The sequence below is a fragment of the Lissotriton helveticus genome, chromosome 9, assembly GCF_964261635.1.
Source record: "Lissotriton helveticus chromosome 9, aLisHel1.1, whole genome shotgun sequence".
Classification (NCBI taxonomy): Eukaryota; Metazoa; Chordata; class Amphibia; order Caudata; family Salamandridae; genus Lissotriton; species Lissotriton helveticus.
In genome coordinates, this window is record NC_136070.1 from 180,607,303 (window position 1) to 180,626,744 (window position 19,442).

The following is a 19,442-nucleotide window of genomic DNA, read 5'->3' on the forward strand; positions in this document are numbered from 1 at the left end:
TCATGTACAAGGTCTCGTTTCGCATTATGTACAAATGTCATCACTATCGCCATTCACGGGGCGACATGGCTACCTACATATCCATAACATCACTAATCTATACATACATCGCAAGGCTGTTTTCTATTATAAAAGATGAGCATCCCAATAGATTAGCAGAGGAGGCACTTCTGCAGGCACCCTAGGTCCTTGCATGCTGAGATATCACCACGCAGCGGTCTGACATCTCTTGAGGGGGTCCAGTTTGTGACCAAGACGGTCCTTCATTCTATCCCATCAGGTAATGGCGTTGGATCGCCCCTTGGGGGGGATTCTTGGCTTCACACCTACACCCACTCTACATACACTTAGAGTAGGGTTTGCATCATAGTAGTACGCTTAATTGCTGCAGGCCAACATATATACATTGTTTTTGCATCATATAGAACTCATTATTCACGCTCTTGGTGCTTGTAATCACTTTTATCTGCTTCTGTCTATTAATCATTGCAGCACGCGTATTTTATGCAAGAATAACCTTGGTTCAATAAATTTATTGAAAACGCCCCACTGTGTATTCTCTGTATACTTCTCTGAGAATAAGTGAGCATGAGTGACAGAGAGAAAGGTTCTGTACTGTTTCCACGATGCCTGAGGGGTCAGGGTTGTCATGTTCAATGGTTGCCAGAAACAATTTGCTTCCTCATAGGTTAGGGGGGCTTACGGTGGCACTGTGAGCTAGTTGGCCTATAGGCCAACATAACCTGTGGGGGGTTTCCAGAATCAGTGTTAGCAGCAAAGGAGTAGTTTCTGTTCTGTAACTCCAGTTCTGTAGTAGGGGTATCTCTGTTATAGTCATAATCTAGTGAATAGTCCCGCCCATGTGCGTGGACCCCGGCAATCAAAAATAATCTCTTAAATTGTCAAAATATTGCAGAACTGCAAGGACACTTAAGAGAAAATTTAAAGACAAATAATGCAGCCTATATCCACAGGCTACACTGTCCAGTACTTCAACTAGAAATTCCACCAAAAATCCACAAACAGCAAAGCCTGTCCAGATTTCCCTTGCTTTTACTGCAAAACCCCTCAGAAATGATAGGGAGGAAGGCCTGGACAGACAAGCCCCATAGGCTGCCATTATGTGGCCCAAACAGGATACTGTGCCTTTAAGGAAACCTTCTAGAACCTTCTCCCAGTATCCCAGAATGCATAGCAGGTCCCACTGACTTCAGTTCTTTTTGAAGGCGTAAAAAACGCCAGACCTGTAGCATCACTTACATGAACAATTCTCCACCGGGGAGGAGGGCGGGCGCTTAGGACTATAACAGAGATACCCCTACTACAGAACTGGAGTTACAGAACAGAAACTACTCCTTCTGTAGTAGGGGATCTCTGTGTATAGTCATAATCTAGTGAATAGAATGGCAAGCCCATCCCCACACCAAAGCGGCGGTGGAGAAAGAACATAACGCCACTACTGTGCGAACAAATTCCGCAGCGAAGCCTGCCCAACCTGAGCGTCTGCCCTGGCATCAGAGTCCAGGCAGTAATGCTTAGCAAAGGTATGAACCGACTTCCAAGTGGCGGCCTTGCAGATTTCTGCAATCGGCACATTACGGAGCAAGGCTGTCGTGGCAGCTTTGCCCCTGGTGGAATGAGCCTTAGGCTTACCTCCTAAGGTCTTATTAGCTTTTTGGTAACACAATTGAATGCAGGACACAATCCACCTAGAAATGGACTGCTTAGAGGTAGCAAGACCCGTCCTGACTGATCCATAATTGACAAACAATTGGTCTGACCTACGAATATCTTTGGTCTTATCCAGATAAAAATTCAACACCCTCCTAACATCCAGGGAATGCAAAGAGCGTTCCGCCGGAGAGGAAGGATTCTGAAAAAACGTAGGTAAAGTTATGGTCTGGTTGACATGAAAATCAGAAATAACCTTGGGAAGAAATTTAGGGTGAGTACGCATCACAACCTTAGCAGCATGAAATACAGTATAAGGTTCAGTACAACACAACGCCTGAATTTCACTCACCCTGCGGGCCGATGTAATGGCCACGAGGAACGCCGCCTTCCAGGACAGGTGCTGCAACGAAGCCTTGTGAATGGGTTCAAAAGGCTCCTTCATCAATCTGGACAGCACCACATTCAATTCCCATGAAGGCGAGGGAAGCCTGACAGGAGGGAACACCTTCTTCAATCCTTCCAGAAAGTCTTTGATCACAGGGATCTGGAAAAAAGAAGTCTGTGAAGGGCATTTCCTGTAGGCAGTCAACGCAGCAAGATGAACCCTAATGGAATGAACATTAAGGCCAGACTGCGCCAAATGTAAAAGGTAAGGAAGGATGACATCTTCCTTGCAGGTTGTAGGGTCATGGTTCCTAGACTGGCACCAGATACAAAACCTCTTCCATTTGTAAGCATATGAAGTCCTAGTGGAAGGTCTCTTAGACTCCTTCAGTATGTCCATGCAATCTTCGGGCAGATTCAGATGACCATATTGCACTATCTCAGGAGCCATGCCGCCAAACTCAAAGACGAGAGGCTGGGGTGTAACATCCGCCCCCCGAACTTCGTGAGAAGGTCCGGCCTGCACGGCAACCGAATGTGAGGAAGGAGAGATCGGTGAAGCAGGTCCGTGAACCACCACTGCCTGGGCCATTCCGGGGCAATGAGGATCATCCGAGCCCTGGACCGGGCCAGCTTGATGAGTACCGCCGGAATCAGGGGAATGGGTGGAAAAGCGTACAGAAAGCTGTTCGACCAGCTGATCCATAGCGCATTCCCCAGCGACCCCGGCTGGTAGTACCTGGAGGCGAAGTCTCGGCATTTGCTGTTTTCGGCGGTGGCGAACAGATCTACGTCTGGAGTCCCCCACCTTGCGAAGACTTCTCCCAGTACATCGTCGTTTATGACCCATTCGTGGTTTTCCTGAATGAGTCCGCTGAGTTCGTCCGCCTGAACATTCTGCACACCTGGCAGATGGGTAGCCGTGATCGTCAGTCCTCTGGCCAGGAGCCAGTGCCAGATCGCCTGCGCCTCCTGTGACAGAGTGCGGGATCTCGAGCCCCCCTGCTTGTTGAGGTAGTACATCGTGGTAGTGTTGTCCGTTTGCACAAGCAGGGAGCTGGTCTGGAAGGACGGAAGAAAGGCCTTCAGCGCCAAGTGAACAGCTCTGAGTTCCAGGAAGTTGATGTGATACGTGGCCTCCACTGGTGACCACGTTCCCTGAATCTGCAGAGTCCCGGAGTGCGCTCCCCATCCCAGGAGAGAAGCATCCGTCACGACAGTCTGCGTGGGAATGTCCTTGTGAAAAGGAACCCCTCTGAGGAGATTCTCCGCCGAACACCACCACTTCAGAGACTGAAGAGCATGCAGAGACAGTCGAATCCTGTCGTCCCAGGATCCTGTCCTCTGATCCCACTGGTCTTCCAAGCACTCCTGCAGCGGTCTCATGCGCAGTCAGGAAGATACAAGAGGCCATCGATCCCAGCAGAGAAGACACCGTCCTCACTGTTGTAGATGGAGTCGTCATAAGAACCTGAGCCTTCCGAAGGAGAGATAATCGTCGCTCTTCCGAAGGAGACACGCTTGCTGACAGCGTATCGATGGCGGCTCCCAAGTATTGTATGCATTGGACCGGAGTCGGGACAGACTTGGCCATGTTGATGTGCAACCCCAGCTTGTTCAAGAGAACGCACGTCTTCTGGAAGTGTTCTCGCGCTTCCGAGAAGGAGGCTGCCTTGATCAACCAATCGTCCAGGTACGGGTAGACAAACACCTTGTTCCTCCTCAGGTGCGCTGCTACCACCGCCATGCACTTCGAGAATGTTCTCGGCGCAGACTTCAGTCCGAATGAGTACTGTGTATTGATAATGATTGGTGCCGACTTGGAACCGCAGGAACTTCCTGTGTTTGTGTGCAATGGGCACATGGAAGTACGCATCTCGTAGGTCTATGGCACAGAGCCAGTCCCCCTGTTGCAACTGAGGATAAATCTGATGCAACGACAGCATGCGAAACTTTTCCCTGCGAATCCACTTGTTTGCCTGTCGCAAGTCCAGAATGGGCCTGAACTCGTTCTTGTCCTTCTTGCGAACCAGGAAGAACCGGGAGTACAGGCCTCTTCCTCTCTGGGACAGAGGCACGTCTTCTATCGCCCTTTTCCTTAACAGGGTATCGGCCTCCACCTGGAGCTCTAGAGCTGAAACCGCGAGCTGACCGGAGGAATCGATGGAGGCGGGCTGGTGAACCGAAGACTGTATCCATTGCAAACAATATTCAGCACCCACTTGTCCTGAGTAATTTTTCTCCACTCTGCCAGAAAAAATTGGATGCTTCCCCCTACCGGAGTGGGTAACGGATCCGGGGGAAGTAAGTTCCTAGGGCCTAGACCCAGCCTGGCCCTTGGGCGCCGGAGCCGACTGCTGGCCTCCCCTGCCCCTCTGGCGCTTCTGGAACGGCTTACGGAACTGCTGTTGCTGTTGCGAATGTCCCGAAGCCTGGCCACGTCCACGGCCTTGCCCACCGGACCGCCGTTGGAAAGGGCGGTACGTCTTCTTCGTCTCCTTAGGCTTCTCGAGGCCCACCGCCGTGAGCGTCTCGGCCTCCGCCTTCATGCGGGCCATCTCGTCGTCCGCATGTTGCCCAAAAAGAGACTTGCCGGAGAACGGCAGGTTGGCTACCCTCTGCTGTGCGTCCGGTTTCAGGGACGTAAGACGGAGCCAGGCGTGACGTCTTTGGTTGATGCCATGGCAAAACTCATGAGCAGCCAACAGGGAAGAGTCCGCTGCCGCGCTGATGATCTGGTTGGCCACCAGCATCCCTTCACTCAGCACTTCCTGAAAGTCCTCACGCTGCTCACGAGGCAAGTGCTCCGCAAAACGCTCAAGGGAGTCCCAGAGGGCGCGGGCGTACCGACCCAACAGCGCCGTGGCACTCGCAGCCTTCATGGAGGTGGCGGCTGTTCCACAGACCTTTCTCCCTGCCGAATCCATCCACCTGGACTCCTTATCCGGGGGGACCGTGGATGACGGAGCGGAGGCATGTTGTTTGCGTGCCGCCGTCACAATGACCGAGTCCGGAGGGGGTTCCGCTCTCAGAAAAGCCGGATCCGAATCCGGGGCCCGGCACTTCCTCAGCAGCCTAGATGGCGCCGCCTTTGTCACCGCAGGGGTGAGGAAAAGGTCCATAGCTGGTTCCTCCAGGCCCGGTACCAGAGGCAGTAGAGGGCGAGACGAGTGTTTCTGGTGCAACGTCTCAAAGATCACCGACGTCTTAGGCGTGGGCACCGTCAGGGGTATGCCCAGCTTCGCAGCGCCCCTCAAGAGGACATCCTGGAACGCCACCAGGTCATCAATTGGGGACAGCCTCGTGTCCGGTGATCCCGACAGGGTAGGAGAACGCTCCCTGGAACCAGAGGATCCCGTACGGGATCGAGACTCGCGCCTCCTATGGCGGCGTCTCGACCGCGTGGAAGATCTGTGTCGCGACCTGTCCCGCCTCCCAGAGCGAGAGCGAGAGCGAGACCTGCCAGTCCGTGGCCGCCCCACCGGTTTCCGTGGGGGGGTCCTCCTCGGAGCCTCCTTGGGTGCAGGTTTAGGGGTCCCCTTAGGAGGTACAGGCAAAAACGGCAGCGAAGTGGACCTCGGCGGAGGAACCTTCGGCTGCGGGGCCGGCCCACGCGGAGGGACCGGCGGTGGCGGGTCGTCCGCTGGAAGTGGAGGCAGTGTCGGAGGATCCTCTTTAGGAAGAGGAGGAGGAGGAGTGACCGCCTTAGGAACAGGGGTATGCGTCGACCGAGGCCGAGAAGGAGTGTACACCGCAGAGTACACCGTGCCCGGTGACCCCTTAGGCGAAGAGGGCTGAGAGCCCGCCCCTTCAGCCGGAGAACGCTTCCTCTTGCGCCCCCCACTGGAAGCAGTGTGACTTCTGGGACTAGAATCCCTCTTGCGACGCTTCGGAGAGCCTGACCGACTCCCAGACGTCGACCTCCGTCTGCTCGACGTCGAGCGTCGCTTTTCCGGCGTCGAAGGACGCTTCCGTGACTCCGGCGTCGAACGCCGCCTCCGCGACGCCGACCTCTTCTTCCTCGGCGTCGAACGGCGATCCCTCGACGTCGAACGCCGATCCCTCGACGTCGACCTCTTCCTCCGCGACGTCGCGCGTCCCCGCGACGTTGAACGGTCCTTCCTCGACGGCGAGCGTCGTCGCCGCCGTCTGGATGCTTTCGACGTCGAGGATCCCCTTGACGTCGACCGGCGGTGTCGCCTCGACGGCGAGCGCCGATGACTGCTCCGTCCATGACGTCGGTATGAAGCCCTCGACGTCGACGACGAAGAGGACGTCGACGGCGGCTTCGTCCGCGGTGGCTTCGACGTCGAGTCGCCCCGATGTCTCGACCCGGAGCCCCGGGGAGAAGGGGAGCACACCGCCGTCATCCCTCTCGACGTCGTCGTCGACGCTATCGACGTCGACGGAGACCGGGACCGTTTGCTGGGCTTCCTGCCTCTGGGGAGCCCCCCAGAGGCCTCAGCAGAGGCAGAGGGAACCTTCCCGGACTGCCCAGACCCACCTGCAGCCTGCAGGCGCCTCTCCTCAAGGCCAGACAGCCTGATCTTCGCCCTTTCCTTCAGAGTGCGAGTGGTAAACTGCTGGCAGATGACACACTCCTCAGGGACATGATCTCCAGGGAGGCAGACAATGCAGACATCATGTGGATCACCTCTGGCCTTCTTCCTCTCACATGCTGGACACTTCACAAAGAGTCCAGGCATTTTAGAGCCCTAAAACACCTGAAGCAGCACACAGACGAGAAGAGAACACCAAGAGAGTAAACTGCAACACTTTTAAAATACAAAAGTGCCAAAACATGCAATAAACCCTTGAAAACAAGGGAGAGCTCAATGCCAGGGTCCTGTAAGCAGGAGCCGGAAAAAAGAACTGAAATCAGTGGGACCTGCTATGCATTCTGGGATACTGGGAGAAGGTTCTAGAAGGTTTCCTTAAAGGCACAGTATCCTGTTTGGGCCACATAATGGCAGCCTATGGGGCTTGTCTGTCCAGGCCTTCCTCTCTATCATTTCTGAGGGGTTTTGCAGTAAAAGCAAGGGAAATCTGGACAGGCTTTGCTGTTTGTGGATTTTTGGTGGAATTTCTAGTTGAAGTACTGGACAGTGTAGCCTGTGGATATAGGCTGCATTATTTGTCTTTAAATTTTCTCTTAAGTGTCCTTGCAGTTCTGCAATTTTTTGACAACTTAAGAGATTATTTTTGATTGCCGGGGTCCACGCACATGGGCGGGACTATTCACTAGATTATGACTATACACAGAGATCCCCTACTACAGAACCCTAGTTTATGTTGTCCAAACAATACGTCGATCCTACGGATTAGTAAGAACTACACAACAAGAGTGGTTGTTCCTTTTGTATACCCATTTGTATAGGGAAGACATCGGACAAGAATCCACCGTAGGTTCCTTTGTCACTGGATTATTTAAAAGACATTTTTCTTGAGATATAACACTCGTTTTTAAGTCACACCTTTCCAGCACTATAAAAACGGTAGCCCCACTCAAAGGCGTTCTCTGCAACAAGAGAGAAAGCCATGGTTATGTAGCAGGAGTCCTTTGAGTACCACAGTAGATGTGAAAGCGTGTGGAGATGGTGCATAGAATGTCTGCTGGGGACAAATCCTACCACAGATTCATGTATTTATAATGTAATAGCTTTCCACAGTCTTGTTCATCAAAAGTTTCCTATTTGGATTTAGCAATGAATTTGATCTACATATAGAGCGTTATTGATGATCATTGTTTGGTTTACACCTCATAGCTGCGACTGCTTTATTAGAAAATGCGTTAAATGGGCTCTCAGCATCTGCTTACTTAAATGCTGCATGTAACATTTTTGCTACGGGAGCACTGCCAATTTGATAAAACTCTGGGATAGCAGTCGTTATCGGAGGACTTGTTGTTGGATAAACTGGATAGGGCTTGGTCTATTTCCACTAATGTAATTCTACCTGCCAGTAACTCTCTGCCGAAGAAAGATTTTAGGTACTTCCTATTTAGTAAAGAAAGAACATGTCTTCTACTCTGGTTGTTGTGTGGTTTGACTCTCATATATGTAGATGCTTTAAGAATTTTGCAAATGTATGTACAATCGTATCCTACCTCCCTGGAAGAACCCAGAGTGTCCGCCTTCCACCCTAAACCTCGTGGCCAAAGGACAATATCTGCGGCGTCCCCCTCAGGACATCTCTAACTCCCCCCCCTGTTCAACATATATATGGGCCCTCTGGCCACCCTCGTATGGTATGAACATCATAAACTCTAAAAATAAATAAATAAATAAATAAATAAATGTTACACTGACCACACTCAGCTCATCCTCTCCCTATCCTCAGACCATGTAAAAACCAAGGCCAACTTTCACCTGTGCATGACCAGCGTAGCCAGCTGGATCCAAAACAACTGCTTCAAACTCAACACCGACAAAACGGGGGACTCCTGGTGGCCAGCAGTATTGGGACTATAACCAAAACCCACCGAACATGCCAGGAATCTAGGCTGCATACTTGACCGCAAACGACCCACGAAAAAACAGATAAACGCAGCATCCTTAGCCTGCTTCCTCACTCTCCGCATGCTCTGGAAAATCTTCAAAGGGCTTACCCCCAGCACCAGATGCACTTTCGTTTCGTTTCATAATCTTTTATTCGGTTACCACTTGTTTGAAACCATAAAAAGTACATAGATAAAAAACATTTATAGCAAAATATAAAACAAAAAAGGAAATAAAAATAATAAATACAGTTCCATTTTCTAGGTACGTGGGCATTTAACAATCAAGAGCATGACGCATCTTAATGGTAGTTTTTAAAAAAGTAGCTATACACTTTGCGAAGTATACTGAGTCCAAAAGCTGTAAGGAGGTAAACGCTGGATAGCATGACCTTTGACCAATTAAACGAAGAAGGGTAGGATCCAGGTTTTCCGAGGTAATATAGAGAATTTACAAAAGAAAATAACATGGATTGTTGACTGGGTAGATACACCGTCACACGGACAGTTCGCGATAGAGTTCGACCAGTTCTGTATTTGGGGAAAGGAGACTAAACAAAAAAAAGAATTAAAACGGAATCTTGTCAGGAGATATTTCTCATGGTTAGACAGGTAATATAACAGATAGGGTTGCATACCTTTAACAGTCTGAACTGCACAAATTTCGGAATTGGAAGATTTTAAGACCTCAATTGAGCCACGGAGTTCTCTTAGGTGACTCAAGCAGATCTTTTTTAGCTCCCTTCTCGAAATGTCCTCCACACTAGGTGGATCCTCGAAGAAAGAGCTACGTCCAAGATCTCTGAAAAAATTACCCACGTAAACCAGCCATGGAATCCTTCGCCAATTTGTTAGATCCATACAGTCTTTAATCAAAGAACGTGTTAAATGGCACTCAGCTTTTGTCCATATGCGATGCCATAGAAGGATTGGTTGGGATCGTATGGTATCAGTGATGTAATCCATGCCTAGCTCGTTATGGGAAGCATAGTTCGGGGCACCTTGTGGAAGTGCCAGCAGGTATTTAACAAACCTGTTCTCTATTATCTGGATAGAATCTGTTGGGCCATACCCCCATACTCCTGCGCCATAGGTGGCCACACTATGGCATTTTGCGTAGTATATCTTGAGCAGTTCAGAAGGAGCAGGTTTGCCAAGTTTCCTGGAAAAAGAAACCAGGGCCGTTGTAGCACGCTGAAAAAGAAGTTTTCTGCTGGCCGCGGCCTGTCGCCAGCTTAAAGAGTCATCCACCAAAATGCCTAAATACGGATAGGCGGATGTTATTTCCAGCTTTGTTTTACCGACAAAAATTGGTTTGGGATTCTTTACCCTAGGGCCAACATGCATAGTAAAGGTTTTTTTTATGTTGACTCTAAGGCCAAGAGAACCCATAAAAGAGCAGTATTTATTTAATTGCTTTTGTAATTGGTTCAATGTTCTGGCAAGAATGACCGAGTCATCTGCATATAGCAATGTTGGTATTGGGCGATGGTTAATCTGTGGTAAATCCTGGCTCCCTTCTAGCATGGCCAGCTCAAGACCGTTGGTGTAAAGATTAAACAAGAAGGGAGCCAGTACGCATCCCTGCCTTACACCCTTTCCGATTGAAAAAGAGGGTGAGAGATCGCCGTTAACTTTAAATCTGACACAAGCCGTTGCGTCGGAATACAGTTCTCGGAGGAAAACAATAAGGGCTGGGTCCACCCCGAGGTCACTAAGAATAGCCCAGAGTTTGGAGTGCAGGACACAGTCGAACGCTGCACTGAGGTCAACGTACACAAGACAAATGTTACCTTCTTTGGCTCCTGCATACTTCCCCATCAAGAGGGCAAGGTTCAAAGCCTGGTCCACAGTCCCAAGACCCTTCTGGAAACCATATTGCAGGTCGGTCATGATGTTATTGGTCTGGGCCCAGGCTTGAAGTCGATCCAAGACCACCCGACCCGCAATTTTGCCCATGGAGTCCAGAAGGGAGATGGGCCTGTAGCAGGCAGGGTCGTTACGGTTACCTTTTTTAAAGATGGGGAGCAGGATTGATGTCGACCATGAATCTATCAACCCAGTTGTTGCAGCTGCAGCCAACACCTGGGTGAGAAGTGGAGACCAAAGCTCAGGGTTGTGAAGGAAGAAGTCCAGCGGGACTCCATCAGGTCCGGGTGCTTTGCCGGGTTTAGACGCTTTAAGAGCTTTCGCGACCTCTACGTAATTGAAGTGGGTGTTAATCGGGTAACAGTTTCTCTCCGCCTTGCTGGTTCCGCTCTGATCTTCACCTGCAGGATCTAGTTGAGAGTTCCCAAAGATTTTAGAGAAATGGTCGACCCATTCATCGGCTGTTACCGCAACATCTAGGTGCTGTCCTGTTGATGAATCGGCCAGGAAAGGTGATCTAATAACTTGCCAAAAGAGGGCGCTGTCCTTCCTATGGCAACTATTGTGTAATTGTGCCCAGAGATTTTGCTTGATTTCTCTCTTACGTTCTGCTCTGGCTAAATTATAGAGTTTCCTTAAGCTGGAAATTTCCGAGATATCCCTCGTAGATCTGCAGAGGGCTGCCTTTAGATTTGAAAGAGCCTTTCGACACTTCGTATTGAACCATCTCTCAGTAGTACACTTTTTGTTTTTGTGCTTGGCTGTAAACTCCTCTCTAATTACCTCCAAGATTTTCTGAAAGCTGGTCATGATTGTTTGTGGAGAAGAGTCTGGATTTAAGCAGTCAAGAACCCAAGGTCTAGCTTTTACGAGAACCCTCTCGGTGATTTTGGCTGGGTCCACCTTTGCCCATTTAACTGTGAAACCATTCACCTTGTTCACGGTTAATGAACTTTGTGTTAGCTGGCTAATGGTGGTAGAGTGCAAAGACACATTTTTAGGGACAACTGTAACGCTGATGGGAAAATGGTCGCTACTAACATCAGACCCGGTATGAAAATCTGACAGTTTCACCCAGGCCCTCGTTACCAGCCGCCTGGACTATGGCAAGACCCACTATATGGGTATCACCTCACAGCTGCTAAACAGACTTCAGATCATTCAGAACTCAGTGGCCAGGCTGGTCCTCTTCCTCCTGAGGCAGGCCTATATCACCTCTCACCTCAGAACACTTCACTGGCTCCCCATCTACAAAAGATATCTGTTCAAAATGCTAACCCACACCTACAGAGGCCCTGCACAATCATGGACCAGCCTACATCAACAACAGGTTGAACTTCCACCAACCCCTCAGATAACTGTGCACCTCCTCCCTTTCCCTTGCCCACACTCCCCACTTCCAACAAGGCAGGAGTGGTGGCCACTACTTCTCCTACCTTGCCACCAAGTCCTAGAAGGACCTCCCCCTCCAGACCTCCCCCACCCTGCAGGAATTCAGAAAAGGTCTGAAAAACCTGGCTGTTCGACTAACTACACCCAGCAGTAGTAACCCCCAGTGAAGGATACCCTCACGGGTGATAAGGATAAGCAGCGCTTTACAAATCCAGTTCGAGAATGTTGTGTGGGTGTCTCTGTGCCTATCTTTTCCCATCTTGTATAGCATATACTGCCATGTGTGATTCACTTAGTTTTAGCTGTGCAGCCAGTGGTCAAACTGATTTCTCTCCGTGTTCATAATATCAATTTCAAAGTCTGTGTAGGTCGTATTATATGTCTTCAGTAAACAGACTTTGTGACAAATTTCTCTTTTTCCAACTCCGTCAGTAGTTCCCTAGATAGACCACCCTTTCATTAATGCAAAAGTGAGGGGAACTCCCCCTCACAGTATTTTCCATTAATTGGAACTCTAACAGTAGCCCCAATAAATTCATGACTTCACAAACCCTGATGGATTCCCAACTGCTTTTATTCAATCTACACTCTATTTATCTCCACCCACTCATTTCCCTCTCCCGTTCTCCTCTCCATGCCTGGATAGTCCTGTCACTTTCTCTCTGTGAAACATTGCATTATCTCGTGATGGCTTATTTTCTAACAACGTTTTTGTGATTCATTTAAACCCTTCGGCGCTGATGATGAGCTCAGCTCGTCATCAGTTGCGCCGCTCGCACGCTGACGAGCTGAGCTCGTCATCTAACGCGGCTTTTTGAAATAAGCCGCATAGCGCGCAAATCGCCGCAGCGCCCATGCGGTTACATTAATTCAAAAGTTACACTATTTCCTTCTTCAATATGCAACCAACCTACCCACTCACCCCCATTATGACACTTAGCTTAATCGTTCCTATTGTGTCATTCAAAGTAATTGTTGCCTGAGTCTGTAAGAGATTCTAATACCTCTTGCCATCTCTGCCTGGATGAATTAAACATTGCAGATATCTGAAGAATTCTGGACGGAGAGGATCTGCCTTGGCCGAAGCTTGCTTTCAATTCGATTGCCCATATATTGGGCACCATGCCTCTGTGGAGGTTTTTTCTTGCCCAATGATCAGGTTTGCATATCAAAAATGAACAGACTGCCTCAAATCTCAGTGCAGTTCCACTAGAGGTATTGACTACAGAGTAGAAAGAACTGAAAAGGGCAGTTCCTCCCTCCCTCCCCCTCATCCTTTTGCTGTGCTGGGCCTCTTCCAGACATGGAGCTGAACATAATAAAACAAGCACAAATATAGCTACAGGCACTTCCCTTCAATAAACACATCCATAAAAAAAAAGACTATCTTGAAAGCGGCCACAAGTTCTCTATGGTAAGCAAAGATAATAAAAGCTATTGAAAGGAAACTTTAACTGCAGAAAAAGTTCTTAACTATCAAGATAAGGATTAAAATGTCGACTAGGGGAGAACACAAGCTAACCAGCCAACATTTATTTGAGAAAACAGATGAAAAGCCCAGTGTTTGTGATATGTGCTTTGCGGAGCGGAAACATTCCCTGAGGCCAACTGACACTGTATGCCATGCTAGATTGTTGGGCAGCTTGCTGCATAAAAGGGACAGTGTCCAGATCTTCTTTTATAAACCTCATGCCCATCAGGTCACATCTACCTTTTCAGTTTATGTTACTCTACATAATGAAAGAAACTAGAAGTCCACTCTTTGGACAAAGCTAGAAGCACACTTATGTACCATCAACTAAACAATTTAAGGCAAAACAGCTAAATAAATGTGTTGGAGAGGTCTATTTGCTCACAACACATGTATTCTTTAGGAGGTCACAGTGCAGGCAGATAAAGTGAGCTCAGAGCTTCTGCTCATTAAAGGTATTCTTGATACTGTTTATTAGGGAAGTCAGAAAAAAGGCACCAAGAAAACTATAAAGACAACAGAATACATCATAATATTTCTTCTTACAAGATAATATTGCTTGTTCATACCATAGGAACTGTTCAGGTCAATATCTAAAAACACGCTGAGTTCTGAAGAAGCAGATACTGGTGGTGTAGAAGGTGTATTTGGAGAGGTTGGCGGAGTAGTGGTTGGTTCATGCTCCACTTCAGTGATCCTGCTGAAGCTCATTTTACATGGTTCCCTTTCCAGTGGTGTTGGGTGGCCACGCAGAGTGCCTGAAGTCGACGGATGTCTGCCACTATTAGGCCTTATTCCAGGCGACTTTAATGAATAGGTTGTTTTTCTGACCTAAAAAAAAGAAAATACAGGTAAAATTATACATTTTCCAAGGCTGAGTAGAAGCAATTGGTGCAAAGGCCCATTCACAAACCAACCAGAACCAGACATGTATACAAAATACATTAACAGTAAAACATGTACTTCTAGCCAACGTATGAGCAGGGCTAGAAAAAGCCAAACAAAAGTACTAGGAGTATCTGATGAGTAAAAATACATTACTTACCTATGCTTGTAGTTCTCCACCACCAATATATTTATTTGATTCAAGTGCTTTATTGAATATCTGAAGTTGTAAATCTGATGACAGAGAATTTGCAAGGAAGTGCATATCAGAGGAGGGAAGACTTTTTCTGGTCCAGTGTCTTGGAATATGTTACAGTAGTTGGAGGCATCACATGGGCTGATTCACCAGGATTTCTAGTATGTGTAGGGTCTTCATTAATAACTGCTGTATGTTCATTGACAGGACGGAGACAAAGCCCTATTCAGTCAGTCTTATGTCAGTGGTGGCCCGAAAAATGACTACTTGTTTTGTCCAATTAGTAAAGGACGTTTTGGCATGAATAAAAAAAGTATATTATCTTTTATTACACCATGTTGCTGGGCTCATGAGTCACACCAATGAAAGCATGGAAAAACTCTTTGAAAGGGGAGGTGACATCTAGTAAATGTATCCCTGACTATCCACTTGGCAACGGAACCTACAAATCCTCATGTTCTTTTGAGTACCTGCTAAGCCAAGAGTTACTTTTAGTTATCTTGCAAACCTTTCTACATGAGTTCTCAGGTATGAGTCCTGTCAATGTCTGTAATTTGTTCCAAAACCACATGTTTAATCTTAATATTTTTCAGACATTGACCTACAAGAAGGACTGTGTGGTACTGTTTCCACCTAGTACATCACAGTATTATTCACTCACTGTATACATATGAGAAAGTACAGCCAACTGTACAGTCCTCAGCTCTTTGCAGAACACATCAGATGAATCAAAGAAATTCTGGGGGAATGGTACGGATGCCCACAACTTTATCAGGTTCCGTGCTCAATATTAGAAATGCTTTTTCACAAGCAATGGGTGTCCAGTTTAATAAGGATGAACAGTCTTTGGAATTTTGTGTGTGGCAGTACACGAGACACATTAGCTTTTCTATCCATGTGCTTAAGGTAAAGCACTCAATCCTCCTCTTCAGAAGCAAAGTCGTCCAGAGGGCTAAGAAGAAGACAAACATGAAAGGGGTTACCGATTCTTAAATAGCCAAGGCTTTAAGTGGAATTCTGGTCCCGCTGGAGTATACTTTGGTGCCTACAAAGTTCAGAGCGGCACTTGTCTGACACAGCCTTTGCATCAGCCCAGGTGAAAAGAGTTTAAAGGAAAGAATGGAATAATTAATGCATGCCAGGTGTCTGTTCCGCTTTCACAATGTAAATTATAGACTGGGACATACAAAGATAAAGAAATGCAGACCTTCTTTGTCACAACAATTTTTCTAACATTTAAGAATGATTTGCATCTTACTCTACAATCCTGAACTTGCTTCAATTGTCCCACATTATGGGGCAGACACTCAAATATATAGTAACAACAAGAGAGGGAGGGATACTCGGGGAGTCACTCTTGGTTCCCCATAATCAATATAAAAAACAACTAAAGAGTGAGGCCAAATGAAGGAGAGGTACCAGTACGAGGAATCACTCTTGTTTTAAAAAAACCTCACTCACCAACCTAGTTCGTGACATGCTTCATCATTGGGTCCCCACCAGAGAGGCCAAATGTCTCCCTGGCGTGCTACGACGCCTGTGTTACAGCGGAGCAGGTATTCGTAGGGTGATGTGAGCGCAACAGTGATGATGTGCAGGTTAAAAGATGCCTTGGTTTATTCCCAGAGGAATCGTAATGGTGGAAAACCAGGTATCATTAAAAAACAAGTGATGCAGATGTTCGTCAGCTTGCTAAATTGACCAGGCACATCCTGTGTAAACTAAATGCAAAGAATGGTCAACATGTTTCTGCTTCAGAAGTGCAATTTGGCGAAGCATTCGTCAGGACCGATCTTCCACGGCGGTATGCGCACGCTAAGGCACACCCTAACCTGTGGAGGATGTAACAAACAAACTCACGATTTATCCGTTGAGGCCTTCAGGATTCAGGGGAGAAGACCCCAACGGATAAACCGTGACTTTGTTGGCTACATCCCCCACAGGTTAGGGTGCGCCTTAGTGTGCGCATTTAGCCTCTTTGGTGGGGACCCAATGATGAAGCATGTCACCAACTAGGTTGGTGAATGGGGGTTCTTTTAAACAAGAGTGATTCCTCGTGCTGGTACCTCTCCTTCTTCGTTTGGCCTCACTGTCGTTTTTGATGCAGATACTCAAATGACATGACCCGGATTTATTTTATTTTTTTTAATCTGTTTTTATTAGGTTTTCGCGATTACATGAGTTGTGCAAATGTTCAAACTTTTTGCATTTTGTAGTTGCATATTACAGAGATTTTCTGATGAATGCATCAACAGTATACATACAATTAACAGTATTACTAATAATTGGCCATTGAGTTCTCTGCCACAGCGTGCTCAGCATAACATATTTTACAAATTACAAACTACAGCATTGGTTAATGGTTAATGCAAATGTTCAGAAGTTGTATAAGTGTGCTGTGCATCAGTAGTTTCGTTGTGTAATACCTAATATTTTACTAACTATGGAGGCGGTTTATAACAAAACAGTGACAAATTAAAACATAATAGGGAGTAAACCTTAACAACAGAACTGGCTCCTGGTCTCCTCAGATGGTACTTTCATTAGGTTGGCACAGCTAGCAAGTATTTTGGCAGTAGTTCTTAGCATGCTATGGAACGGGTGTGTGCATACGCGTTGTTTACTATCCTGATCCCACAACTTTCACTGTGCTCCCTACTAGTGTATGGCTTTAGGGCGTGGCAGCTGCTGGGTTTAGGGATGGTGTGTTATTATTGTGAATGAGAGTTAAGGCAGCCAGTATCACATACCAGCTGGTGGCGAAAGGGACATTGTGGATACCTAGAGTATCTTCCCGGTGGAGTGCAACTGCCTTAGCCCATGTGAGCAGCGAACGTCTCCACATTATTATGTGAGGGGGATCAGAAGGTTTCCAGCTCTTGGTAATCAGCAGTTTCGCCACAGCTATCCTCAAGTCTAAAAACCTGGAGGTGACTCTGTTGTGACGGTTTCCCAAGGTACAAGTGCAGGATATATGTGTGCCATTCGGCCAGGAAGATGCGGTCTGTGCATTGCAACAGTGTCTGCCACTGCTTTCCAGTACTCAAGCAGGACAGGGCATCCCCAGAGCATATTCAGCAGGTCCGCAAAAATGAGAACATCTGGGGCATGCGGCGTCTCGGCACTTAAAGTATTGGTTGATCTTTGCGGATGTGAGGTACACTCTCTGTATGATTTAGAATTTAATTTGACGTTGGCGTACGTTCCTGGGAATTTGTGTTGAGCTTGTTAGTACTGAGGACCATTCGGAGTTTGCGAGTTGGTGGCATATGTCTTCTTCCCAGTGATGTCGGAGTGGCGATAGGTTGATTGCTGTGTGGTACCTTAGCGAGGCGGCAAACCATTTGGTTAAGTCAGATGCAACCTTTTCTATTTTGGACTCTAGTGAGGTCCGGACAGCACCTATTTTCTCCACCGCAGCTAGGTCAGAGTCAATTTTGGTTTAGAGCGCCAGATTTGGGGTCTCTCCTGCACATTCGTATCCCGTTCGTTGTGTCTCCTTTGGCCTCCGAGTGTGCGGCAGGTTGCTGTGCATTTGTACTTAGGTGACTCATGACTAATTTATGTGCAGAAGGAATATAGGTGATCAGGGTACACCTGTCTGGAGCCTCAAATTAGGCCAGAGTGGTCAAGGACCATGCAGGGCAGGAGGGATGCACAACGTTTCTGCGATTTATCATCTGGTGCCAGCTGGCTGGTCCAGTGCGGTTTCACTCCTTCTCTTTATGGGCTCCAACACTCGCAAGTGCTGAAGTTCCTTCAAATTTGTGGGAGTGCTCTTCAAGTTAACAGCATGTAACCTACGAGCTGTGCATGTGCAGAGCCTTGCCCCCTTCCTACGGATGGGGAAGTAGCAGAAAGGAAGTCCGCTGTTAGAGCCTCTTTTTTTTGCAAGGTGCCCCACGTTTATTTACATTGCTTCCTTGGGGCTTTAGATACCAAACAGATTTTAAGGCCTCATGGGATCATACGCGGTATCAGTCTGCTCGTGGCAAAGGGTCCTGGGGTTTGGTCCCTCGTCGTTGCTGTGAAAAGTATCTTTGATGTGCGCGAAGGGTCGGTGGTGGGGTAATCATCACAGTGGTTCTTGAGGCAGCGGTCCGGTCAGGAGGGGGCCCCCCCCTCCTTGAGGCTGCGACCTGCGTGTCGCGCCGTCTATCCTCCCTCGATGGGAGTGCCAGATCCGGCCTCTCGCAGATCCTCCAGCTAGGCACGGTCACGGCGCCCACCCTCCACTAAGCGAGGTCTGGGTGATGCAGGCCACAGGCTCCGCCTCCACAAGGGCCTAGCTGTAATGGCCAGGTCAGCGGATTCCCCCCAGATGGTCTCAGTTCAGGGCTCACCTCCCCAGGCCACGGGTATGAGACTGCTGCGCACCTGGCGCAGGCCTCAGCACTCTCACTTTCACACTTGGGTCGCGTCGACCGCTGCCTTGTGTCAGCTTCTTTGTGTGGGCCAGTGCGATTACGCTGAAACAGTGCCAGGCGCTGCTTGTTGCAGGCTCTGACATTGCCATCCTTCTCAGCTTATTTTGGCGTCCCCGGCACCGATTTCCGTGTTTGTGCCAGATCAGCCCGACCCCACTCCTACTTCAGCCGGGCTCCGCACCCAGCTACCAGAGCAGGGGGTTTCTTTGCTGCTTTCGCAGGGCTGCGTTTCCTCACTGCGGCGAGATTCCTTGCTGCATACCCGGTCTCCGACTCAGTTTGTGCTGAGCCTCTCTGTCATTGCCACTACCACACTTCTTAACCGTATACTATCCCCCCATTCAAAGGAGTGCGTGGCAGAGTTTTCCCCTGCCTGCAGCCTGTGCCCATTTCAGTTTTTTCATCGCATGTGCCTCTGCGGTTCAGTTCCATATCACACAGCTGCTTCGCTTCACCAAGTATGATCCCTGGTATGCCAGAGGTTAATTTTGCCTAGTTTTGGTCCGACAGATCGGAGTTACATGTGTTTTAACAGGATAATCGAGGTGATGTGAGCAGAGGGTTAAAGGCTCGCGTCCGCCATCTTGGATGGCTAGCCACGCCCCGACATGGCTAGCATGACGTCTTTTGCATTATTTTTACCTCTAG

General features: G+C 48.3%; 1 protein-coding gene across 2 annotated transcripts in view; it reads right to left on the reverse strand.

Annotated features, from left to right (window-relative positions):
- The window catches only part of SOS2 (SOS Ras/Rho guanine nucleotide exchange factor 2), a 358,219-nt gene that overhangs the window by 24,855 nt on the left and 313,922 nt on the right, over window positions 1–19,442 (reverse strand). For both annotated transcript variants that reach the window (XM_078659714.1, XM_078659715.1), the window contains one exon: window positions 13,856–14,117. In XM_078659714.1, the coding sequence (XP_078515840.1) occupies window positions 13,856–14,117 (262 nt within the window). The remainder of the gene's footprint in view (window positions 1–13,855; window positions 14,118–19,442) is intronic.